Source organism: Salmo salar, chromosome 06, assembly GCF_965601325.2.
Source record: "Salmo salar chromosome 06, fSalSal1, whole genome shotgun sequence".
Classification (NCBI taxonomy): domain Eukaryota; kingdom Metazoa; phylum Chordata; class Actinopteri; order Salmoniformes; family Salmonidae; genus Salmo; species Salmo salar.
The window spans coordinates 11,046,334-11,073,863 of NC_138296.1; the positions used below are offsets into that span (position 1 = coordinate 11,046,334).

Genomic DNA, 27,530 nt, shown 5'->3' on the forward strand with positions numbered 1-27,530 from the left:
TATTATAATGGCAGAATAGTGGATATTATAATGACAGAATAGTGGATATTATAATGACAGAATAGTGGATATTATAATGGCAGAATAGTGGATATTATAATGACAGAATAGTGGATATTATAATTACAGAATAGTGGATATTATAATGACAGAATAGTAAATGTTATAATGACAGAATAGTGGATATTATAATGACAGAACAGTGGATATTATAATGGCAGAATAGTGGATATTATAATGTAGTGGATATTATAATGACCGAATAGTGGATATTATAATGACAGAATAGTGGATATTATAATGGCAGAATAGTGGATATTATAATGTAGTGCATATTATAATGACAGAACAGTGGATATTATAATTACAGAATAGTGGATATTATAAAGACAGAATAGTGGATATTATAATGGCAGAATAGTGGACATTATAATGACAGAATAGAGGATAAAAAAATACAGAATAGTGGATATTATAATGACAGAATAGTGGATATTATAATGTAGTGGATATTATAATGACAGAACAGTGGATATTATAATGTAGTGGATATTATAATGACAGAATAGTGGATATTATAATGACAGAATAGTGGATATTATAATGTAGTGGATATTATAATGACAGAACAGTGGATATTATAATGTAGTGGATATTATAATGACAGAACAGTGGATATTATAATGTAGTGGATATTATAATGACAGAATAGTGGATATTATAATGACAGAATAGTGGATATTATAATGTAGTGGATATTATAATGACAGAACAGTGGATATTATAATGTAGTGGATATTGTAATGACAGAATAGTAGATAGTATAATGACAGAATAGTGGATATTATAATGACAGAACAGTGGATATTATAATGGCAGAATAGTGGATATTATAATGTAGTGGATATTATAATGACAGAACAGTGGATATTATAATGATAGAATAGTGGATATTATAATGTCAGAATAGTGGATATTAAAATGTCAGAATAGTGGATATTATAATGACAGAATAGTGGATATTATAATGACAGAATAGTGCATATTATAATGTAGTGGATATTATAATGACAGAACAGTGGATATTATAATGACAGAATAGTGGATATTATAATGACTGAATAGTGGATATTATAATGACAGAATAGTGGATATTATAATGTAGTGGATATTATAATGTCAGAATAGTGGATATTATAATGACAGAATAGTGGATATTATAATGTCAGATTAGTGGATATTATAATGTCAGAATAGTGGATATTATAATGACAGAATAGTGGATATTATAATGATAGAATAGTGGATATTATAATGTAGTGGATATTATAATGACAGAACAGTGGATATTATAATGATAGAATAGTGGATATTATAATGTCAGAATAGTGGATATTAAAATGTCAGAATAGTGGATATTATAATGACAGAATAGTGGATATTATAATGACAGAATAGTGCATATTATAATGTAGTGGATATTATAATGACAGAACAGTGGATATTATAATGACAGAATAGTGGATATTATAATGACTGAATAGTGGATATTATAATGACAGAATAGTGGATATTATAATGTAGTGGATATTATAATGTCAGAATAGTGGATATTATAATGACAGAATAGTGGATATTATAATGTCAGATTAGTGGATATTATAATGTCAGAATAGTGGATATTATAATGACAGAATAGTGGATATTATAATGATAGAATAGTGGATATTATAATGTAGTGGATATTATAATGACACAATAGTGGATATTATAATGACAGAACAGTGGATATTATAATGTAGTGGATATTATAATGACAGAATAGTGGATATTATAATGACAGAATAGTGGATATTATAATGACAGAATAGTGGATATTATAATGTAGTGGATATTAGAATGTCAGAATAGTGGATATTATAATGATAGAATAGTGGATATTATAATGTCAGAATAGTGGATATTATAATGTCAGAATAGTGGATATTATAATGACAGAATAGTGGATATTATAATGATAGAATAGTGGATATTATAATGTAGTGGATATTATAATGAGAGAATAGTGGATATTATAATGACAGAACAGTGGATATTATAATGTAGTGGATATTATAATGTCAGAATAGTGGATATTAAAATGTCAGAATAGTGGATATTATAATGACAGAATAGTGGATATTATAATGACAGAATAGTGGATATTATAATGACAGAATAGTGGATATTATAAAGACAGAATAGTGGATATTATAATGTAGTGGATATTATAATGACAGAACAGTGGATATTATAATGACAGAATAGTGGATATTATAATGACAGAAGAGTGGATATTATAATGACAGAATAGTGGATATTATAAAGACAGAATAGTGGATATTATAATGTAGTGGATATTATAATGTCAGAATAGTGGATATTATAATGATAGAATAGTGGATATTATAATGTCAGAATAGTGGATATTATAATGTCAGAATAGTGGATATTATAATGACAGAATAGTGGATATTATAATGATAGAATAGTGGATATTACAATTTAGTGGATATTATAATTTAGTGGTTATTACAATAACAGAATAGTGGATATTAGAATGACAGATAGTGGATATTATAATAACAGAATAGTGGATATTATAATGTTAGTATAGTGTATATTATATTAACATAATAGTGGATATTATAATGCCAGAATTGTGGATATTATAATGACAGAATAGTGGATATTATAATGTAGTGGATATTACAATGACATAATTGTGGATATTATAATGACAGAATAGTAGATATTATAATGACAGAATAGTGGATATTATAATGACAGAATAGTGGATATTATAATGACAGAATAGTGGATATTATAACAACAGAATAGTGGATTTTATAATGTAGTGAATATTATGTTGTCAGAATAGTGGATATTATAATGTAGTGGATATTATAATGACAGAATAGTAGATATTATAATGACAGAATAGTAGATATTATAATGACAGAATAGTGGATATTATAATGGCAGAATAGTGGATATTATAATGACAGAATAGTAGATATTATAATGACAGAATAGTGGATATTATAATGACAGAATAGTGGATATTATAACAACAGAATAGTGGATTTTATAATGTAGTGAATATTATGTTGTCAGAATAGTTGATATTATAATGACAGAATAGTGGATAGTATAATGACAGAATAGTGGATATTATAATGTAGTGGATATTATAATGACAGAATAGTGGATATTATAATGACAGAATAGTAGATATTATAATGACAGAATAGTAGATATTATAATGACAGAATAGTGGATATTATAATGACAGAATAGTGGATATTATAACAACAGAATAGTGAATTTTATAATGTAGTGAATATTATGTTGTCAGAATAGTTGATATTATAATGACAGAATAGTAGATATTATAATGACAGAACAGTGGATATTATAATGGCAGAATAGTGGATATTATAATGTAGTGGATATTATAATGACAGAACAGTGGATATTATAATGATAGAATAGTGGATATTATAATGTCAGAATAGTGGATATTAAAATGTCAGAATAGTGGATATTATAATGACAGAATAGTGGATATTATAATGACAGAATAGTGCATATTATAATGTAGTGGATATTATAATGACAGAATAGTGGATATTATAATGACAGAATAGTGGATATTATAATGACTGAATAGTGGATATTATAATGACAGAATAGTGGATATTATAATGTAGTGGATATTATAATGTCAGAATAGTGGATATTATAATGACAGAACAGTGGATATTATAATGGCAGAATAGTGGATATTATAATGTAGTGGATATTATAATGACAGAACAGTGGATATTATAATGATAGAATAGTGGATATTATAATGTCAGAATAGTGGATATTATAATGACAGAATAGTGGATATTATAATGACAGAATAGTGCATATTATAATGTAGTGGATATTATAATGACAGAACAGTGGATATTATAATGACAGAATAGTGGATATTATAATGACAGAATAGTGGATATTATAATGACAGAATAGTGGATATTATAATGACAGAATAGTGGATATTATAATGTAGTGGATATTATAATGTCAGAATAGTGGATATTATAATGATAGAATAGTGGATATTATAATGTCAGATTAGTGGATATTATAATGTCAGAATAGTGGATATTATAATGACAGAATAGTGGATATTATAATGATAGAATAGTGGATATTATAATGTAGTGGATATTATAATGACAGAATAGTGGATATTATAATGACAGAACAGTGGATATTATAATGTAGTGGATATTATAATGACAGAATAGTGGATATTATAATGACAGAATAGTGGATATTATAATGACAGAATAGTGGATAGTATAATGACAGAATAGTGGATATTATAATGTAGTGGATATTATAATGACAGAATAGTGGATATTATAATGACAGAATAGTAGATATTATAATGACAGAATAGTAGATATTATAATGACAGAATAGTGGATATTATAATGACAGAATAGTGGATATTATAACAACAGAATAGTGAATTTTATAATGTAGTGAATATTATGTTGTCAGAATAGTTGATATTATAATGACAGAATAGTAGATATTATAATGACAGAACAGTGGATATTATAATGGCAGAATAGTGGATATTATAATGTAGTGGATATTATAATGACAGAACAGTGGATATTATAATGATAGAATAGTGGATATTATAATGTCAGAATAGTGGATATTAAAATGTCAGAATAGTGGATATTATAATGACAGAATAGTGGATATTATAATGACAGAATAGTGCATATTATAATGTAGTGGATATTATAATGACAGAATAGTGGATATTATAATGACAGAATAGTGGATATTATAATGACTGAATAGTGGATATTATAATGACAGAATAGTGGATATTATAATGTAGTGGATATTATAATGTCAGAATAGTGGATATTATAATGACAGAACAGTGGATATTATAATGGCAGAATAGTGGATATTATAATGTAGTGGATATTATAATGACAGAACAGTGGATATTATAATGATAGAATAGTGGATATTATAATGTCAGAATAGTGGATATTATAATGACAGAATAGTGGATATTATAATGACAGAATAGTGCATATTATAATGTAGTGGATATTATAATGACAGAACAGTGGATATTATAATGACAGAATAGTGGATATTATAATGACAGAATAGTGGATATTATAATGACAGAATAGTGGATATTATAATGACAGAATAGTGGATATTATAATGTAGTGGATATTATAATGTCAGAATAGTGGATATTATAATGATAGAATAGTGGATATTATAATGTCAGATTAGTGGATATTATAATGTCAGAATAGTGGATATTATAATGACAGAATAGTGGATATTATAATGATAGAATAGTGGATATTATAATGTAGTGGATATTATAATGACAGAATAGTGGATATTATAATGACAGAACAGTGGATATTATAATGTAGTGGATATTATAATGACAGAATAGTGGATATTATAATGACAGAATAGTGGATATTATAATGACAGAATAGTGGATATTATAATGTCAGAATAGTGGATATTATAATGACAGAATAGTGGATATTATAATGACAGAATAGTGGATATTATAATGAGAGAATAGTGGATATTATAATGTAGTGGATATTATAATGACAGAATAGTGGATATTATAATGACAGAATAGTGGATATTATAATGACAGAGTAGTGGATATTAGAATGTCAGAATAGTGGATATTATAATGATAGAATAGTGGATATTATAATGACAGAATAGTGGATATTATAATGTCAGAATAGTGGATATTATAATGACAGAATAGTGGATATTATAATGACAGAATAGTGGATATTATAATGACAGAATAGTGGATATTATAATGACAGAATAGTGGATATTATAATGACAGAGTAGTGGATATTAGAATGTCAGAATAGTGGATATTATAATGATAGAATAGTGGATATTATAATGTCAGAATAGTGGATATTATAATGTCAGAATAGTGGATATTATAATGACAGAATAGTGGATATTATAATGATAGAATAGTGGATATTATAATGTAGTGGATATTATAATGAGAGAATAGCGGATATTATAATGACAGAACAGTGGATATTATAATGTAGTGGATATTATAATGTCAGAATAGTGGATATTAAAATGTCAGAATAGTGGATATTATAATGACAGAATAGTGGATATTATAATGACAGAATAGTTGATATTATAATGACAGAATAGTGGATATTATAAAGACAGAATAGTGGATATTATAATGTAGTGGATATTATAATGACAGAACAGTGGATATTATAATGACAGAATAGTGGATATTATAATGACAGAACAGTGGATATTATAATGACAGAATAGTGGATATTATAAAGACAGAATAGTGGATATTATAATGTAGTGGATATTATAATGTCAGAATAGTGGATATTATAATGATAGAATAGTGGATATTATAATGTCAGAATAGTGGATATTATAATGACAGAATAGTGGATATTATAATGATAGAATAGTGGATATTACAATTTAGTGGATATTATAATTTAGTGGTTATTACAATAACAGAATAGTGGATATTAGAATGACAGATAGTGGATATTATAATAACAGAATAGTGGATATTATAATGTTAGTATAGTGTATATTATATTAACATAATAGTGGATATTATAATGTTAGTATAGTGTATATTATATTAACATAATAGTGGATATTATAATGCCAGAATTGTGGATATTATAATGACAGAATAGTGGATATTATAATGTAGTGGATATTATAATGACATAATAGTGGATATTATAATGACAGAATAGTGGATATTATAATGACATAATTGTGGATATTATAATGACAGAATAGTAGATATTATAATGACAGAATAGTGGATATTATAATGACAGAATAGTAGATATTATAATGACAGAATAGTGGATATTATAATGACAGAATAGTGGATATTATAATGACAGAATAGTGGATATTATAATGTAGTGAATATTATGTTGTCAGAATAGTGGATATTATAATGTAGTGGATATTATAATGACAGAATAGTAGATATTATAATGACAGAATAGTAGATATTATAATGACAGAATAGTGGATATTATAATGACAGAATAGTGGATATTATAACAACAGAATAGTGGATTTTATAATGTAGTGAATATTATGTTGTCAGAATAGTTGATATTATAATGACAGAATAGTGGATAGTATAATGACAGAATAGGGGATATTATAATGTAGTGGATATTATAATGACAGAATAGTGGATATTATAATGACTGAATAGTAGATATTATAATGACAGAATAGTAGATATTATAATGACAGAATAGTGGATATTATAATGACAGAATAGTGGATATTATAACAACAGAATAGTGGATTTTATAATGTAGTGAATATTATGTTGTCAGAATAGTTGATATTATAATGACAGAATAGTGGATATTATAATGACAGAATAGTGGATATTATAATGTAGTGGATATTATAATGACAGAATAGTGGATATTATAATGACAGAATAGTAGATATTATAATGACAGAATAGTAGATATTATAATGACAGAATAGTGGATATTATAACAACAGAATAGTGGATTTTATAATGTAGGGAATATTATGTTGTCAGAATAGTTGATATTATAATGACAGAATAGTGGATATTATAATGTAGTGGATATTATAATGACAGAATAGTGGATATTATAATGACAGAATAGTGGATATTATAATGACAGAATAGTGGATATTATAATGTAGTGGATATTATAATGACAGAATAGTGGATATTATAATGACAGAATAGTAGATATTATAATGACAGAATAGTAGATATTATAATGTAGTGGATATTATAATGACAGAATAGTGGATATTATAACGACAGAATAGTAGATATTATAATGACAGAATAGTAGATATTATAATGACAGAATAGTGGATATTATAATGACAGAATAGTGGATATTATAACAACAGAATAGTGGATTTTATAATGTAGTGAATATTATGTTGTCAGAATAGTTGATATTATAATGACAGAATAGTGGATAGTATAATGACAGAATAGTGGATATTATAATGTAGTGGATATTATAATGACAGAATAGTGGATATTATAATGTTAACACTGAATGCACAGTATCACTTCCTGATGCTGCAACGTAACAAGCGTGTATATATTTCCACAGGAGTCGTCATTGTAGACAACCAGTAACGTAGCAGCCTTAAAAGGAATACCTGTACAAAAGAGGAAATCACATCACTGTATCTCTTTCCATCTCCCCTTGCTGTTTCTGATCCCACAGAGGGTGTTGTACCAGAGATGTTAGAGAAAGGAGATTCACTAAAAACACATTACTAAGATACAGCTACGACCCCATTGAAGTTGACATTTTACACAGTTAAGGTCTGTGTGTGTGTGGTGATAAAAATGTACTTTAACTGAATAAGTCCCATTTTTATATACTGAACACAACCCCTATTACTGTACTCCATTTACTGTACTGTCATATTCTGATCAATATTAAAACATTTACACCTTTCTTCTTTCATCTGGTTGATTAACTTTTATTAGTCACATCTGTCACATGTACATTTCATTCAGTGGAATTGAGTTCATACAGAAACAAGATTGTTGTATCAAGAATTTGACAAATAAACAATTTACAGACAATATTTACAAACACCAAGAAGCCCAATAACAACAAGATCAGTGATTTGTAAATGAAACCAGGTTTTACAAGACAGTGTGGTGATTCATTCTATTAATAAATGACTCTAGTTGACAATATCTGTCAACTTCAATGGTGTGTATTCATGAATATTTACAATCATATGTTTACACACTAGAGAGATATTCTACATTGTTGCCCCTGTGTGTCTTACTGAACATGACTAGAGAGATATTCTACATTGTTGCTCCAGTGTGTCTTACTGAACATGACTAGAGAGATATTCTACATTGTTGCCCCTGTGTGTCTTACTGAACATGACTAGAGAGATATTCTACATTGTTGCTCCAGTGTGTCTTACTGAACACGACTAGAGAGATATTCTACATTGTTGCTCCAGCTTGTCTTACTGAACATGACTAGAGAGATATTCTACATTGTTGCTCCAGTGTGTCTTACTGAACACGACTAGAGAGATATTCTACATTGTTGCTCCAGCTTGTCTTACTGAACATGACTAGAGAGATATTCTACATTGTTGCTCCAGTGTGTCTTACTGAACATGACTAGAGAGATATTCTACATTGTTGCTCCAGTGTGTCTTACTGAACATGACTAGAGAGATATTCTACATTGTTGCTCCAATGTGTCTTACTGAACATGACTAGAGAGATATTCTACATTGTTGCTCCAGTGTGTCTTACTGAACACGACTAGAGAGATATTCTACATTGTTGCTCCAGCTTGTCTTACTGAACATGACTAGAGAGATATTCTACATTGTTGCTCCAGTGTGTCTTACTGAACACGACTAGAGAGATATTCTACATTGTTGCTCCAGCTTGTCTTACTGAACATGACTAGAGAGATATTCTACATTGTTGCTCCAGTGTGTCTTACTGAACATGACTAGAGAGATATTCTACATTGTTGCTCCAGTGTGTCTTACTGAACATGACTAGAGAGATATTCTACATTGTTGCTCCAGTCTGTCTTACTGAACATGACTAGAGAGATATTCTACATTGTTGCTCCAGTGTGTCTTACTGAACACGACTAGAGAGATATTCTACATTGTTGCTCCAGTGTGTCTTACTGAACATGACTAGAGAGATATTCTACATTGTTACTCCAGTGTGTCTTACTGAACATGACTAGAGAGATATTCTACATTGTTGCTCCAGTCTGTCTTACTGAACATGACTAGAGAGATATTCTACATTGTTGCTCCAGTGTGTCTTACTGAACATGACTAGAGAGATATTCTACATTGTTGCTCCAATGTGTCTTACTGAACATGACTAGAGAGATATTCTACATTGTTGCTCCAGTGTGTCTTACTGAACACGACTAGAGAGATATTCTACATTGTTGCTCCAGCTTGTCTTACTGAACATGACTAGAGAGATATTCTACATTGTTGCTCCAGTGTGTCTTACTGAACACGACTAGAGAGATATTCTACATTGTTGCTCCAGCTTGTCTTACTGAACATGACTAGAGAGATATTCTACATTGTTGCTCCAGTGTGTCTTACTGAACATGACTAGAGAGATATTCTACATTGTTGCTCCAGTGTGTCTTACTGAACATGACTAGAGAGATATTCTACATTGTTGCTCCAGTCTGTCTTACTGAACATGACTAGAGAGATATTCTACATTGTTGCTCCAGTCTGTCTTACTGAACACGACTAGAGAGATATTCTACATTGTTGCTCCAGTGTGTCTTACTGAACATGACTAGAGAGATATTCTACATTGTTGCTCCAGTCTGTCTTACTGAACACGACTAGAGAGATATTCTACATTGTTGCTCCAGTGTGTCTTACTGAACATGACTAGAGAGATATTCTACATTGTTGCTCCAGTGTGTCTTACTGAACATGACTAGAGAGATATTCTACATTGTTGCTCCAGTCTGTCTTACTGAACATGACTAGAGAGATATTCTACATTGTTGCTCCAGTGTGTCTTACTGAACATGACTAGAGAGATATTCTACATTGTTGCTCCAGTGTGTCTTACTGAACATGACTAGAGAGATATTCTACATTGTTGCTCCAGTCTGTCTTACTGAACATGACTAGAGAGATATTCTACATTGTTGCTCCAGCTTGTCTTACTGAACATGACTAGAGAGATATTCTACATTGTTGCTCCAGTGTGTCTTACTGAACATGACTAGAGTGATATTCTACATTGTTGCTCCAGTCTGTCTTACTGAACATGACTAGAGAGATATTCTACATTGTTGCTCCAGTGTGTCTTACTGAACATGACTAGAGAGATATTCTACATTGTTGCTCCAGTGTGTCTTACTGAACATGACTAGAGAGATATTCTACATTGTTGCTCCAGTGTGTCTTACTGAACACGACTAGAGAGATATTCTACATTGTTGCTCCAGTGTGTCTTACTGAACACGACTAGAGAGATATTCTACATTGTTGCTCCAGTGTGTCTTACTGAACACGACTAGAGAGATATTCTACATTGTTGCTCCAGTGTGTCTTACTGAACATGACTAGAGAGATATTCTACATTGTTGCTCCAGTGTGTCTTACTGAACACGACTAGAGAGATATTCTACATTGTTGCCCCAGTGTGTCTTACTGAACATGACTAGAGAGATATTCTACATTGTTGCTCCAGTGTGTCTTACTGAACATGACCCTGATTAGAGTAAAACATCATGTATTTTTATTTTGTATTTGTATTTATTGTGGATCCCCATTAGCTGCTGCCAAAGCAACATCTCTTCTTCCTGGGGTCCAGCAAAATTAAGGCAGTTTATACAATTTTAAAAACATTACAATACCCGGGACAGACAGCAGTGCTCACAGCAACTAACCCAACAGTGCTGCAGGATCCCGGGACAGACAGCAGCGCTCACAGCAACTAACCCAACAGTGCTGCAGGATCCCGGGACAGACAGCAGCGCTCACAGCAACTAACCCAACAGTGCTGCAGGATCCCGGGACAGACAGCAGCGCTCACAGCAACTAACCCAACAGTGCTGCAGGATCCCGGGACAGACAGCAGCGCTCACAGCAACTAGCCCAACAGTGCTGCAGGATCCCGGGACAGACAGCAGCGCTCACAGCAACTAACCCAACAGTGCTGCAGGATCCCGGGACAGACAGCAGCACTAACAGCATATAAAGCCCAGCAGAGCCGCAGGATCCCGGGACAGACAGCAGCACTAACAGCATATAAAGCCCAGCAGAGCCGCAGGATCCCGGGACAGACAGCAGCACTAACAGCATATGAAGCCCAGCAGAGCCGCAGGATCCCGGGACAGACAGCAGCACTAACAGCATATAAAGCCCAGCAGAGCCGCAGGATCCATCATAAAATAAAAGTATATAAAAACACGGTCAGCTTTACAAAAACAATAAACTTCTCGTTCAGCTTTCAGCTTCCAACAGCGTCCAACAACAAACATAAGTCGCGCTCAGATGACGTCAGCAGGTCCATGTTGTGTTTGACACAAAGACCTCCTGACACAGGGACACTGAGGAGTCATAAACCAGAAACCCTGGATAGAGGGGCTCAGTGAATGTGGAGGAGAATGTGTACAGGTGGGTCAGTGTGTCAGAGGAGACTCTGTAGAAGGACAGAGTGCCGGCTGGTCAGTCCAGATACACTCCTACTCTGTGGGATCTGGAGGAGGGGACGTCTATGGTAGTGGGATTATTATTGTGCCAGGCCGTGTAAAGGTTGTCAGAGCAGACCAGACTCCAGGACTTTTCATTCCATCCAATCAGACTGTCCTCACCCTCTCCTCTCCTGCTGATTCCTTTATATGTCACTCCTATACCAGTCCTTCTCCCACTCCACTCTACCTCCCAGTAACAGCATCCAGTCAGACCCTCACTACACAGCACCTGCTTCCTGTAGTCAAATCTCTCTGGGTGATCAGGATACGGCTGATCCTCTCTCCTACATGTCACCTTTCTGTTCTCCTCAGACAGAGAGAGGAGTCTGTTTACTGTGTTTGGGTCCAGTGTGAGATCACAGACATCTGATGAATGAAACCAGACACAATATTAGAAATCAAAAGGAGAAGTTAAGGTAACTTGAGACTTGTAAAAATGATCATATGTTATATATTATAAAACACACTTATTCACATGAATTACACACACACTCAAACACCTGTATGGATTGATGAACACACACGCACATCCTGAACACACACACACGCTGAACACACACACACACACACACGCTGAACACACACACACCTTCATGTATGCATGCATGAACACACACACATTTCTAACGTAACAAGAACACACTACAGACACACACAGACACACACATTGTCAAAGCAACTCTTTCTAAACTTTGGTGTCCATGATTTCTGCTTCAGTAGAACTACAGCTGATATGTAATATGACCAAGTAAGTCATGATGGTGGTCTTTGTCTTAATTCAAGTTAAGACTTATTCTTAGTCATATTCTTCACAGCAGTCAACACTCACATTTTCTAAGCCCAGGTTTCATTGTGTTCTCTCCACCATGTTCCACACTGTAGCGGTAAGCAGAAGAACAGACAGTCATTGAGTGATACACGTGAATTAACACACGTGCACATACACACACACACACACCGCACACACACACACACACACACACGCACGCACGCACGCACGGGTAAACACACACAGTCAGCATATAACTTTGTCCAAGTGGTGGAAAGAATGTTTGTCTTAACTAGCCTGATAAATCAAACATGTCTGATATGAAAATTGACATAAACCCTCAACATACTTGAGTTTCTCCAGTTTGCAGTGTGGATCCTCCAGTCCAGCAGAGAGCAGTCTGACTCCTGAGTCTCCTGGGTGATTGTAGCTCAGGTCCAGCTCTCTCAGGTGTGAGGGGTTTGACTTCAGAGCTGAGACCAGAGAAGCACAGCCTTCTTCTGTGACTAGACAGCCTGACAGCCTGCAAAGAGTCAAATCATATTTAAACCACACTGCTATTCTTTGGTGGTGAAAAAAGTGGCGGTATATTTTTTTGAACCTGTCATATCTATTCATAAAGGAATGAATGTATATTAAAGTAGCCAAAAGTATAGTATTTGGTCCCATATTCTTTGAAAGCAATGAATACATCAAGCCTGTGACTGCCATGATTGAGACAGATAATGAATGAGTCATTACAGTTTTTTCCAATTGCTAACACACTAAAATGACATGCACAGCACAATTATTTAAACTGACACACAGAGAGCAAAACCTCTTCTCAAGTCTCCAAAAGTCTAAACACATTTTCTGCTTTACACACATTTTGCAATTCAAAATGGCACTTTTTAAATGCACTGCACACGGTTCTCTGCATAAGACACAACAATCTGACATAAAGTCACATGTTTGCCATTTCAAAACACTGCCATTCAAAATGACACTACATGAGTTAATTGGCCAATACATGTGCCAACTGGCCAAACACCTCAATGGTTAATTGTTACCACTTCAATCAGGAAGTAAGCACTATGAAAAGACCACAGGTGAGCACCTTTTGTTTTACAACAACAATGGGAGCCGTTGCAGAGAGAGGAAGAGGAAGAGGGAGGGTGAGAATGAGAGGGGGAGGAAAAGTGAGAGGTAGGGGTAGAGCTGGTAGAGGAGTTCATGGCCAAAGAAGACAACAACTTTCAAATGAAATCAGAGCAACCTTAGTTGATCATGTCATCAACCATGGGCTGACAATGCGAGAGGCTGGACAGAGAGTGCAGCCCAACTTGAGCCGTTTTACTGTCGCCTGTGTCATCTGGACATTTAGACTGGAGTACAGGTACAGTGGGGGAAAAAAGTATTTGATCCCCTGCTGATTTTGTACATTTGCCCACTGACAAAGAAAGGATCAGTCTATAATTTTAATGGTAGGTTTATTTGAACAGTGAGAGACAGAATAACAACAAAAAATCCAGAAAAACGCATGTCAAAAATGTTATAAAATGATTTGCATTTTAATGAGGGAAATAAGTATTTGACCCCTCTGCAAAACATGACTTAGTACTTGGTGGCAAAACCCTTGTTGGCAATCACAGAGGTCAGACGTTTCTTGTAGTTGGCCACCAGGTTTGCACACATCTCAGGAGGGATTTTGTCCCACTCCTCTTTGCAGATCTTCTCCAAGTCATTAAGGTTTCAAGGCTGACGTTTGGCAACTCAAACCTTCAGCTCCCTCCACAGATTTTCTATGGGATTAAGGTCTGGAGACTGACTAGGCCACTCCAGGACCTTAATGTGCTTCTTCTTGAGCCACTCCTTTGTTGCCTTGGCCGTGTGTTTTGGGTCATTGTCATGCTGGAATACCCATCCACGACCCATTTTCAATGCCCTGGCTGAGGGAAGGAGGTTCTCACCCAAGATTTGACGGTACATGGCCCCGTCCATCGTCCCTTTGATGCGGTGAAGTTGTCCTGTCCCCTTAGCAGAAAAACACCCCCAAAGCATAATGTTTCCACCTCCATGTTTGACGGTGGAGATGGTGTTCTTGGGGTCATAGGCAGCATTCCTCCTCCTCCAAACACGGCGAGTTGAGTTGATGTCAAAGAGCTCCATTTTGGTCTCATCTGACCACAACACTTTCACCAGTTGTCCTCTGAGTCATTCAGATGTTCATTGGCAAACTTCAGATGGGCATGTATATGTATTCTTGAGCAGGGGGACCTTGCGGGCGCTGCAGGATTTCAGTCTTTCACGGCGTAGTGTGTTACCAATTGTTTTCTTGGTGACTATGGTCCCAGCTGCCTTGAGATCATTGACAAGATCCTCCCGTGTAGTTCTGGGCTGATTCCTCACCGTTATCATGATCATTGCAACTCCACGAGGTGAGATCTTGCATGGAGCCCCAGGCTGAGGGATATTGACAGTTCTTTTGTGTTTCTTCCATTTGCGAATAATCACACCAAATGTTGCCGCCTTCTCACCAAGCTGCTTGGTGATGGTCTTGTAGCCCATTCCAGCCTTGTGTAGGTCTACAATCTTGTCCCTGACATCCTTGGAGAGCTCTTTGGTCTTGGCCATGGTGGAGAGTTTGGAATCTGATTGATTGATTGCTTCTGTGGACAGGTGTGTTTTTTACAGGTAACAAGCTGCGGTTAGGAGCACTCCCTTTAAGAGTGTGCTCCTAATCTCAGCTCGTTACCTGTATAAAAGACACCTGGGAGCCAGAAATCTTTCTGATTGAGAGGGGGTCAAATACTTATTTCCCTCATTAAAATGCAAATCAATTTCTAACATTTTTGACATGCGTTTTTCTGGATATTTTTGTTGTTATTCTGTCTCTCACTGTTCAAATAAACCTACCATTAAAATTATAGACTGATCCTTTCTTTGTCAGTGGGCAAACGTACAAAATCAGCAGGGGATCAAACCCTTTCCCCCCCCACTGTATGTAACCAAAATTTCTTTCACACTATGTAGTACACCCCATGTCATAGTGTATCAGTTGGGTGACACCTGTTTACTTCATGAATGGCTGATGTCATACACTAACTGCACAAATGTCCTGTAGAATTGACTCTACTGTGGGGGAAATATCCTTAGGCTGCATTGTCCAAGCCCTAGATTTTAGTTTTTTAGTTTTTCTAAAGGACTGAAAGACTCAACCATGGTGGAGGAAGGGGCCAAATGTTCACCGGGGTACAGGAAGCTGCCATTGTAAACTTGTTTTTGGAAAATAATGAAATCAGATTACGAGAAATTCAAAGCCACATCATCCAAGACAACACCATATTCAACAACATTCAACGAGTCAGTCTGTCCACATTGGCTCGTATTCTCAAGCGAAACCAAATCAGAATGAAACAACTTTATAAGGTGCCATTTGAGAGAAACTCTCAAAGAAACAAAGAGGTCAGACGAGCATATGTGTAAGTACAATATTGACTGCAGTACACTACACGCAACATTGTTTCCCAGTGTACTGGATAACACCATATTGACTGCTTTTGTTCTTTGTTTTCAGGGAGTACTGGAAATGGATGCTCATGCAATCCCACATGAGTTCATCTTTATAGATGAGGCTGGGTTCAACCTAGCAAAGACCAGAAGAAGGGGGAGAAACGTCATTGGCCACAGAGCCATTATAGATGTTCCTGGCCAACGTGGTGGGAACATCACAATGTGCGCTGCCATCTCCAATACGCATGGTGTCCTCCACCGTCATGCCAACCTTGGACCATACAACACAGCCCATATTCTCACATTTCTGGACAGATTCCACAACATTCTCATACCACCAGAGCGTATTAATGAAGCAGACCATCAAAGAACCCGGTACGTTGTAGTATGGGACATCGTGAGCTTTCATCGTGCAGCCCCAGTCCAAAACTTGTTTGCTGACCACCCACCATTTCTCGTGCAATACCTCCCACCATACTCACCCTTTCTGAACCCCATAGAAGAGTTCTTTCGGCATGGCGGTGGAAGGTATACGACCGGCAGCCTTTTGTGCGCATGCCTCTTGTGCAGGCTATGGAAGAGGCATGTGATGAGATTGATGTGGGTGTGATTCAGGGATGGATAAGACACTCAAGGAGCTTCTTCCCTTGATGTCTGGCAAGGGAAGATATTGCCTTTGATGTGGATGAGTTGTTGTCTTCCCTGTGGCTCAGTTGGTAGAGCATGGTGTTTGCAACGCCAGCATGGTGTGTGCAACGCCAGGGTTGTGGGTTCGATTCCCACGGGGGGCCAGTACAAAAAAAAAATGCATATAATGAAATGTATGCATTCACTACTGTAAGTCGCTCTGGATAAGAGCGTCTGCTAAATGACTAAAATGTAAATGTTGTGGCCAGACCCAGCTGTGCGGCAAGATGCTACCTAATTATATTTCTTTACTCTTTTTTTTTAAAAAATTTTTTTCTACACATTTTTTCTGCAATTTTCTTTTTCAGTTTACTGTTTTTTTTGTGAGCATATTTTTGTTCAGTCCAATGTAAATATATCTGCTGTGCATATGTTGCACTGACTTGTTTGGTGAAAAATAAAAAATAAAATGTTTCAACAGCATCTGCAAATATTTCTGTGCATCTGAAGAATTTTCTACAATTTGAACTATTTTAGTATTATGGCAAAGCATACTAAAGATGAGAATGCTTTTCATTATGCCCAACAGTGTGTAGTTGGTTAGACAAAAATCTGGTAATATGAATGAAGTGTGTGCCATTTCGTGCAAACGTTTGATTTTGATAATGCTATATGTAGTTTTGGTTGCAATGCTTCATTTTGCAGGATATATGAGGTATTTTGCAGTTTGGGTGTGTGGTTTTGTGAATTGTGTTAAATATTTTGATAAAACCAGCCTAGTTTGCAAAATTGTGTTTTAGCAATTGGGAAAAACTGTAATAATAATGAGTGAGAGAGTTACAGAGGATACAACAAAACATGCTAACCTCTCACCATTAACAACAAATAAAAAGTTACATTCTGTACTGTCACCTAATGTGACACTTTTTATCTAAAATCCAAAATGCTGGAGCATAGCATCAAATTTAAAATTGTAAGCTTCACGTTCCAAACACATATGGTGTGGACTATGTGTGCCTGGTAAACACATGTGGATCTGGTGAACAGTTATCACTTGTTGACCAACTACAGGAATACTGACCTCAGAGTCTCCAGTTTACAGTGTGAATTCCCCAGTCCAGCAGAGAGCAGCTTCACTCCTGAATCCTTCAAGTCATTGTTACTCAGATCCAGCTTTCTCAGGTGTGAGGGGTTTGACTTCAGAGCTGAGACCAGAGAAGCACAGCCTTCCTCTGTGACTCCACAGCCTGACAGCCTGCAAAGAGTAAAATCATATTAAAACCACTGCTATTCTTTGGTGGTGAAAATAGTGACAGTATATATTTTTCATATTCAGAAATATCAGTGTCCAGAAACCTGCCGTATCTATTCATAAATGGATGAATGCATCATTATTATAAATTATCATAATATTGCTTGAAGAGAGAAAAATGTAATGTATGAATATTTGAGTAGACTGACCAGACCAGTTTAAAAAGCAGTATCAGTGTCACGCCCTGACCAGGTGAACTCTTCTATTTTGGTCAGGGTGTGGCATTTCTATAGTTTACTTTCTATGTTTTTGGTATAGCCTTGCTTTGGGGCGTATTTCTATGTTGGGTTCTGTCGATTCCCAATCAGAGACAGCTGTCACTAGTTGCCTCTGATTGGGGAATCATATTTAAGTTCCTTTTCCCCCCACGATGTTTGTGGGTTGTTGTCTCTTTTTGTTGGAGCAGTAGCGATACGTTTATTCTCTGTTTTTGACCGTGTTATTTCAGTCTGTAATAAATAACATGAGTTCGCTCCCAGCTGCGCCTTGGTCCACTTCTTCCTTCCTGCACGACGATCGTTACAGAACAACCCACCAAACCAGGACCAAGCAGCGGGAGGAAAAGGAGCGCGAGAGATGGGCTCGCGAGGGAAAGGAGTTCTGGACCTGGGAGGAGATCATGTCGGGGAAAGGACCCTGGCGGAAGGATTCCCAGGTCGAGGAGGTGATGCCAGCCGGTGGAAGGAGTCGCAGGCGGCGGTCGAGGAGGCCCGGAAGACACCCCCAAGAATTTTTTTGGGGGGGCTAATGGGGTGGTCCGGAAGGGCAGAGGAAGAGCCCAGACCACTGCTCTCGTGGGGGATAACGGCGAAGGAGGAGGCAGAGATGTGGCAGGTCCTGGAGGACCTGCGTAGGGACAGCGTGGAGGAAGAGCCTTGGGTGGCAGAGGTGCGCACGGTATCGCCAGTGCGCCTGCACAGCCCAGTGCGCTCTGTGCCAGCGCCCCACATTTGCCGGGCTAGGGGGAGTGTTCAGCGAGGACGTGTTGTGCCGGCTCAGCGCTCCTGGCCTCCGGTGCCCCTTCTCGGTCCGATGTATCCTGCGCCGAGGACGCGCACTGTGTCTCCGGTACGGCTGCACAGCCCAGTGCGTTCAGTGCCAGCGCTCCACACTTGCCAGGCTAAGGTGGGTGTTGAGCCAGAACGGGTGATGTCAGCTGTGCACTCCAGACCTCCAGTGCGCCTCCTCGGTCCAGGATATCCGGCGCCGCTTATGCGCACTGTGTCGCCGGTGTGCGGTCACAGTCCAGTCCGGCCCGTCCCTGCTCCCCGCACCAGGTTAGTGGTGCGTGTCCACAGTCCTGTCCGGCCCATCCCTGCTCCCCGCACCAGGTTAGTGGTGCGCGTCCCCAGTCCAGTCCGGCCCGTCCCTGCTCCCCGCACCAAGCCAGTGGTGTGTGGCCCCAGTCCAGTCCGGCCCGTCCCTGCTCCCCGCACCAGGTTAGTGGTGCGTGTCCCCAGTCCTGTCCTGCCCATCCCTGCTCCCCACACCAGGTTAGTGGTGCGCGTCCCCAGTCCAGTCCGGCCCGTCCCTGCTCCCCGCACCAAGCCAGTGGTGTGTGGCCCCAGTCCAGTCCGGCCCGTCCCTGCTTCCCGCACCAGGTTAGTGGTGCGTGTCCCCAGTCCTGTCCGGCCCATCCCTGCTCCCCGCACCAGGTTAGTGGTGCGCGTCCCCAGTCCAGTCCGGCCCGTCCCTGCTCCCCGCACTAAGCCAGTGGTGTGTGGCCCCAGTCCAGTCCGGCCCGTCCCTGCTCCCCGCACCAGGTTAGTGGTGCGTGTCCCCAGTCCTGTCCGGCCCGTCCCTGCTCCCCGCACCAGGTTAGTGGTGCGTGTCCACAGTCCTGTCCGGCCCATCCTGGCTCCCCGCACCAAGCCGGTGGTGCGTGTCCCCAGTCCAGTCCGGCCCGTCCCTGCTCCCCGCACCAGGTTGGTGGTGCGTGTCCCCAGTCCTGTCCGGCCCGTCCCTGCTCCCCGCACCAGGTTGGTGGTGCGTGTCCCCGGTCCTGTCCGGCCCGTCCCTGTTCCCCGCACCAGGCCCACGGCGCGTGTCCACAGTCCGGCACGGCCTGTGTCCGGTCCACCGGTGACCAGTCCTGTTCCGGTCGGCGGCTCCGCTCCGGAGCCTGAGCATGCCGCTCCACCGTGGTCCAGTCCGGGCCAGAGGGGTGGGGCTAGGGTGGAGGCAGGGGGAGAAACACGCCCGGGGCCAGAGCCTCCACCGAGGGTGAGGCGCCCACCCGGGTCCCCCCCCCTAATAGACTTTAGGTTGGTGCGCCGGGAGTACGCACCGTTGGAGGGGGGGTACTGTCACGCCCTGACCAGGTGAACTCTTCTATTTTGGTCAGGGTGTGGCATTTCTATAGTTTATTTTCTATGTTTTTGGTATAGCCTTGCTTTGGGGCGTATTTCTATGTTGGGTTCTGTCGATTCCCAATCAGAGACAGCTGTCACTAGTTGCCTCTGATTGGGGAATCATATTTAAGTTCCTTTTCCCCCCACGATGTTTGTGGGTTGTTGTCTCTTTTTGTTGGAGCAGTAGCGATACGTTTATTCTCTGTTTTTGACCGTGTTATTTCAGTCTGTAATAAATAACATGAGTTCGCTCCCAGCTGCGCCTTGGTCCACTTCTTCCTTCCTGCACGACGATCGTTACAATCAGTCAAAAGACAAACAGTGAGGTATCAGATTTAGATTGTATTGATTATTCTGTCCACACCATATCTAGTTTGACAGGAAAGCTAACATTTTAAATGTGGCTCTATACTCCAGCATTTTAGATTTCAGATCAAATGTTTCATATGAGATGACAGTATATAATGTCACCTTTTATTTGAGGTTATTTTCATACATATCTATGTTACTGTTTAGAACTGAAAGCACATTATGTATCTATTCCCCCCCATTTTAAGAAGTCATAAGTATTCTGACCAATTCACTTATAGTGTATTAAAGTAGTCAAAGGTTCAGTATTTGGTCCCAAAATCCTTGCCTACAATGACTACATCAAGCTTGTGACTGCTATGATTAAGAAAAATCATGAATTAATCATTAATAATGAGTGAGAGAGTTACAGAGAATACAACAAAACATGCCAGCCTCTCATCATTAACCTCAAATAAAAAGGTGACATTCTGTACTGTCGCCTAATATGAAAAATTTGATCTCAAATCCAAAATGTTGGAGCATTGTGCCAAATTCAAAACTGTAAACTTCACTGTAAACACACATATGGCGTGGACTGTGTATGCCTGGTAAACACGTGGATCTGGTGAACAGTTATCACTTGTTGACCAAATACAGAAATACTGACCTCAGAGTCTCCAGTTTACAGTGGGGAATCCCCAGTCCAGCAGAGAGCATCTTCACTCCTGAATCCTTCAGGTCATTGTTACTCAAATGCAGCTCTCTCAGCTGTGAGGGGTTTGAGTTCAGAGCTGAGACCAGAGAATCACAGCCTTTCTCTGTGAGTCCACAGCCTGACAGCCTGACAAAGAGATCATCATGATTTCACAAACACACTGTTCATTTAACAGGAGTAGTGTAGAAGGACAACGGCAAATGCATTTGGTTTATTCTCTCAAACAAAATACAGATTCGTCTTCTGTCTCTTAGAAGTGTATGGTCATATTATTATACTAATGTGAACAACAATGCACTGATTCAATATGTTATTCAATAATACATATTTTTCTCTAAACTGAATATTTCTTCCTGATGATTAGTACTTAAATGTCATTTGATGTACTCACAGAGCAGCTCTGGAGGCTTTGGCCACTGGCAGCAGCCTCAGAAGACCTTCCTCTGATCTGGAGTATTTCTTCAGGTCAAATACACCCAGCTCCTTTTCTGAAGTTAGCAACACAAAGACCAGAGCTGACCACTGTGCAGGTGAGAGTTCTTCACTGGAGACACTTCCTGATCTCAGGTATCTTTGGATCTCCTCCACTAGAGAATGGTCATTCAGTTCATTCAGACAGTGGAACAGATTGATGCACCTCTCTGGAGAGGGATTCTCCCTGATCTTCTCCTTGATGTAGTCGACTGTTTCTTCAAGGCTCTGTGAGCTGCTTCTTGTCTTTGTCAGTAGACCTCGTAAGTGCTTCTGATTGGACTCCAGTGAGAGGCCCAGAAGGAAGTGGAGGAAAAGGTCCAGGTTTCCCGTCTCACTTTGTAAGGCTTTATCCACAGCACTCTTGTAGACAGTAACTTCTGGCTTCAGTAGAAAATCGTTACTGGACGTTGACTGCGGTTCGGCCATTAGATTTTCATTGTTGTTGATGAATGAGAGGAACACATATACAGCAGCCAGAAACTCCTGGATGCTTAGATGCACGAAGCAGTACACGTTTTCCTGGTAAAGCCCACATTCCTCTTTAAAGAGCTGTGTGCACAATCCTGAGTACACTGAGGCTTCATTGACATCAATGCCAGCCTCTTTCAGGTCTTCTTCATAGAAAATCAGATTGTGATTCAGAAGCTGTTGAAAAGCCAGTTTTCCCAGTGACAGAATGTTCTCTTTATTCCAGTGTGGACCTGTCTCTTCTTTCCCAAGATACTTTTCATTCTTCTTAATGGTATGAAACACCACAAGCTGTGTGTACATAGCAGTCAGAGTCTTGGGCATCTCTTCTCTCTTATGTTTCAGCATGTGTTCAAGGACTATTGCAGAAATCCAACAGAAGACTGGAATGTGGCACATGATGTGGAGGCTCCTTGATGTCTTTATGTGTGAGATGATTCTGCTGGCCAGGTCCTCATCACTGAATCTCTTCCTGAAGTACTCCTCCTTCTGTGGGTCATTGAACCCTCGAACCTCTGTCACCTGGTCAACACACACTAAAGGGATCTTATTGGCTGCTGCAGGTCGGGTAGTTATCCAGAGGAGAGCAGAGGGAAGCAGATTTCCCTTGATGAGATTTGTCAGCAGAACATCCACTGAGGTTGACTGTGTGACGTCACAACAGATCTTGTTCTTCTGGAAGTCTAGAGGGAGTCGGCACCCATCCAGACTATCAAAGATTAACAGAATTTTGTACTTGTCATAGTTGGAGATTCTTGATTGTTTAGTTTCCATTGAGAAGTGATTGAGAAGTTCAATCAAAGTGTGTTTTTCCCCTTTCATACAATTGAGCTCCCGAAAAGGGAATGAAAATACAAATTGGACATCCTGATTTGCTTTTCCTTCAGCCCAGTCCAGAATGAACTTCTGCACAGAGACTGTTTTTCCAATGCCAGCGACTCCCTTTGTCAGCACAGTTCTGATAAGTTTGTCTTGTCCAGTTAAGGGTTTGAAGATGTCGTTACATTTGATTGCAGTCTCTGGTCTTGCTTGTTTCCTGGTTGTTTTCTCAATCTGTCTCAGCTCATGTTCATTATTGACCTCTCCTGTTCCACCCTCTGTGATGTAGAGCTCTGTGTAGATCTTATTGAGAAGTGTTGGGTTTCCTTGTTTAGCGATCCCCTCAAATACACATTGAAACTTCTTCTTTAGATTAGATTTGAGTTCACGTTGGCAAATCACAGCAAGCTCTTCTGAATGAAGAAATAACACGGAGAATATTAATATTTAGTCTGTTTTAATGTGTCTGTTTTAATACAGTATTGTAGGACTGTGTTAGAAAGTTGTACATAATAATAATAATTGATAACTGCCTGTATAAATGTGTAAAAGTTTTCATGATGCATGACACACCGGTGTATATATATTGATTATATTATTATTGGTTTTATTAATGTTCTCAAATTCCTAATCTGGCCCTCATACCATCATGGTCATCTAATCATCCCCAATTGTCTCACCCCCCGTAACTATTCCCCAGGTTGTTGCTGTAAATGAGAATGTGTTCAGTCAACTTGCCTGGAAAACAAGGAATCATTTTTTGTTTTTTAAACTCTCGCTCTCCCTGTACTTAAGTGACAGCTTTTAATGTTTCTTATAAAACAACATTCAAAATGAGAGAGACAGCTCTTACTTTTCTCCAGTGTGTCAGCAAGCTCCTTCTGGTTCATTTTCCTCAGGAAGTGCAGTGTGATCTTCAGAGCTCCTTCTCTGGCACTGCTCTCCTGCTTCTCATCTTCAGCGTCCACCACTTCCTTATCCTGCTTCTGACTCTCAAAGCCTTCTGGGAGTTCTGGACTAAGAATCCTCTTGAACATCTTCAGCTCGTTCTTCACAAATGTCATAATATTCTCTTCAAGCAACTGAAATAAATAAAGTAAATAAGTTAAGCAAGAGAATAAATGCTTTCTCAATAACACGTTAATGAATGATTGACAGATAAACTTATGGAGGTAAACAAAAACAAATGTACATAACAGGACCACATACACTGAATATGGAGGCCAGGTCATCTGTTTGATGACTCTGGGAAGACTGACCACTGAGAATCTCTGACTCTGATCTCTCCTGTTGGTTTCTGTGGACAAAACATTCAAGGATTGCACACACACAGACACGCACGCACGTACACACACAGGGAGGGAATGTTGTGTTTAATATTGTTTTAGGACTATGAAAATGGAAAAAACGATTAGCCTATGGATTATGAAAACAACAAACAGCAATGGGAAAATGGGAGAGGAGAAATGACTAGAGTGTTGTTTAACTCACTGACCATGACCCATGAGTTCTTCTTACCTTTGTTCAGTAGAAAAGTCTCCCTCTCTAAAGAGTATAGGTAGCTCCATAGACTGGTCACTCTTCATGGACACACAGCTGGGTACAGGGGAGGCTGGTCTCTCCTGCTTGATTGGGCTTCAACACAACAGAGACAAACATTACGTCTCTCATCTACTCCAAGCTCAGATGGGTAACATAAGAAGAGTTTCATTCCAAAACCGCTATACAGTGCATTCAGAAAGGGTCTGAATACTTATGTAAATGTGATATTTCAGTTTTATATTTTATACATTTGCAAACATTTCTTCAACTGTTTTTGCTTTGTCATTATGGGGTATTGTGTGTAGATTGGTGAAAGAAAAAACAACAATTTCATCAATTTTAGAAGAAGGCAGTAACGTAACAAAATGTGGAAAACGTCAAGGGGTCTGAATACTTTTCGAATGCACTATACAGTGAGGGAAAAAAATATTTGATCCCCTGCTGATTTTGTACGTTTGCCCACTGACAAAGAAATGATCAGTCCATAATTTTAATGGTAGGTTTGTTTGAACAGTGAGAGACAGAATAACAACACCAAAATCCTGAAAAACGCATGTCAAAAATGTTATAAAATGATTAGCATTTTAATGAGGGAAATAAGTATTTGACCCCCTCTCAATCAGAAAGATTTCTGGCTCCCAGGTGTCTTTTATACAGGTAGCGAGCTGAGATTAGGAGCACACTTTTAAAGGGAGTGCTCCTAATCTCAGCTTGTTACCTGTATAAAAGACAACCTGTCCATAGAAGCAATCAATCAATCAGATTCCAAACTCTCCACCATGGCCAAGACCAAAGAGCTCTCCAAGGATGTCAGGGACAAGATTGTAGACCTACACAAGGCTGGAATGGGCTACAAGACCATTACCAAGCAGCTTGGTGAGAAGGTGACAACAGTTGGTGCGATTATTCGCAAATGGAAGAAACACAAAAGAACTGTCAATCTCCCTCGGCCTGGGGCTCCATGCAAGATCTCACCTCGTGGAGTTGCAATGATCATGAGAACAGTGAGGAATCAGCCCAGAACTACACGGGAGGATCTTGTCAATGATCTCAAGGCAGCTGGGACCATAGTCACCAAGAAAACAATTGGTAACACACTACGCCGTGAAGGACTGAAATCCTGCAGCGCCCGCAAGGTCCCCCTGCTCAAGAAAGCACATATACATGCCCGTCTGAAGTTTGCCAATGAACATCTGAATGATTCAGAGGACAACTGGGTGAAAGTGTTGTGGTCAGATGAGCCCAAAATGGAGCTCTTTGGCATCAACTCAACTCGCCGTATTTGGAGGAGGAGGAATGCTGCCTATGACCCCAAGAACACCATCCCCACAGTCAAACATGGAGGTGGAAACATTATGCTTTGGGGGTGTTTTTTTCTAAGGAGACAGGACAACTTCACTGCATCAAAGGGACGATGGACGGGGCCATGTACCGTCAAATCTTGGGTGAGAACCTCCTTCCCTCAGCCAGGGCATTGAAAATGGGTCGTGGATGGGTATTCCAGCATGACAATGACCCAAAACACACGTTCAAGGCAACAAAGGAATGGCTCAAGAAGAAGCACATTAACCTGTTGGGGCTACAGGTTAGCAATGAACCCCGAGCCGGGATTGCTAACAAGGCTGGAAATTCAAAACATCAAAAATCTAATAATTTAAATTTCTCAAACAATCAACTATTTTACACAATTTAAATGATAAACATCTCCTTAATCTAACCACATTGTTCGATTTTCAAAGAGGCTTTACGGCAAAAGCATAAAGTTAGATTATGTTAGGACAGTACATAGCCACAAAAGTACAAACATCCATTTTCAATTCAAGGTCAGGTGTCACCAAAAGCAGAAACCAGCTTGAATTATGCACTAACTTTTGTCAATCTCCATCAGATGACACTCCTAGGACATTATGTTATACAATACATGCATTTTTTGTTCCATCAAGTTCATATTTATATCCAAAAACAGCATTTTACAGTAGCGTGAAATTCAGATTTTTTTCTTCTCTGAAATGCTTCCGGTGAACATAACAAAATTATTATTCGAAAACATTGGTAAATTATAATATTGTCATTCAAAGAATAATATATTATAATCTCGTAATTGCTACCGAATGGCCAGATCTCAAAATAACTTTACTGGGAAATCACATTTTGCAATAAACGGGGTGCTATGCTAAGAACAACAGGCTATGCTATACAGTTAGCATCATCTAAAATCGATAATAACATTGTAAAT

General features: G+C 38.4%; 1 protein-coding gene across 1 annotated transcript in view; it reads right to left on the reverse strand.

The window, feature by feature from the left end:
- Nucleotides 1-8,646: 8,646 nt before the first annotated feature.
- LOC106606276 (NLR family CARD domain-containing protein 3-like) overlaps nt 8,647-27,530 on the reverse strand; it is a 30,298-nt gene continuing 11,414 nt past the window's right edge. Inside the window, exons 3-11 of the mRNA XM_082976301.1 lie at nt 25,271-25,387; nt 24,962-25,049; nt 24,606-24,834; nt 22,383-24,165; nt 21,944-22,117; nt 18,404-18,577; nt 13,553-13,726; nt 13,264-13,310; nt 8,647-12,800 (exon numbers count right to left, since the gene is read on the reverse strand). Of these exons, the coding sequence (XP_082832427.1) occupies nt 12,409-12,800; nt 13,264-13,310; nt 13,553-13,726; nt 18,404-18,577; nt 21,944-22,117; nt 22,383-24,165; nt 24,606-24,834; nt 24,962-25,049; nt 25,271-25,387 (3,178 nt within the window). The 3' untranslated portion in view covers nt 8,647-12,408. The remainder of the gene's footprint in view (nt 12,801-13,263; nt 13,311-13,552; nt 13,727-18,403; nt 18,578-21,943; nt 22,118-22,382; nt 24,166-24,605; nt 24,835-24,961; nt 25,050-25,270; nt 25,388-27,530) is intronic.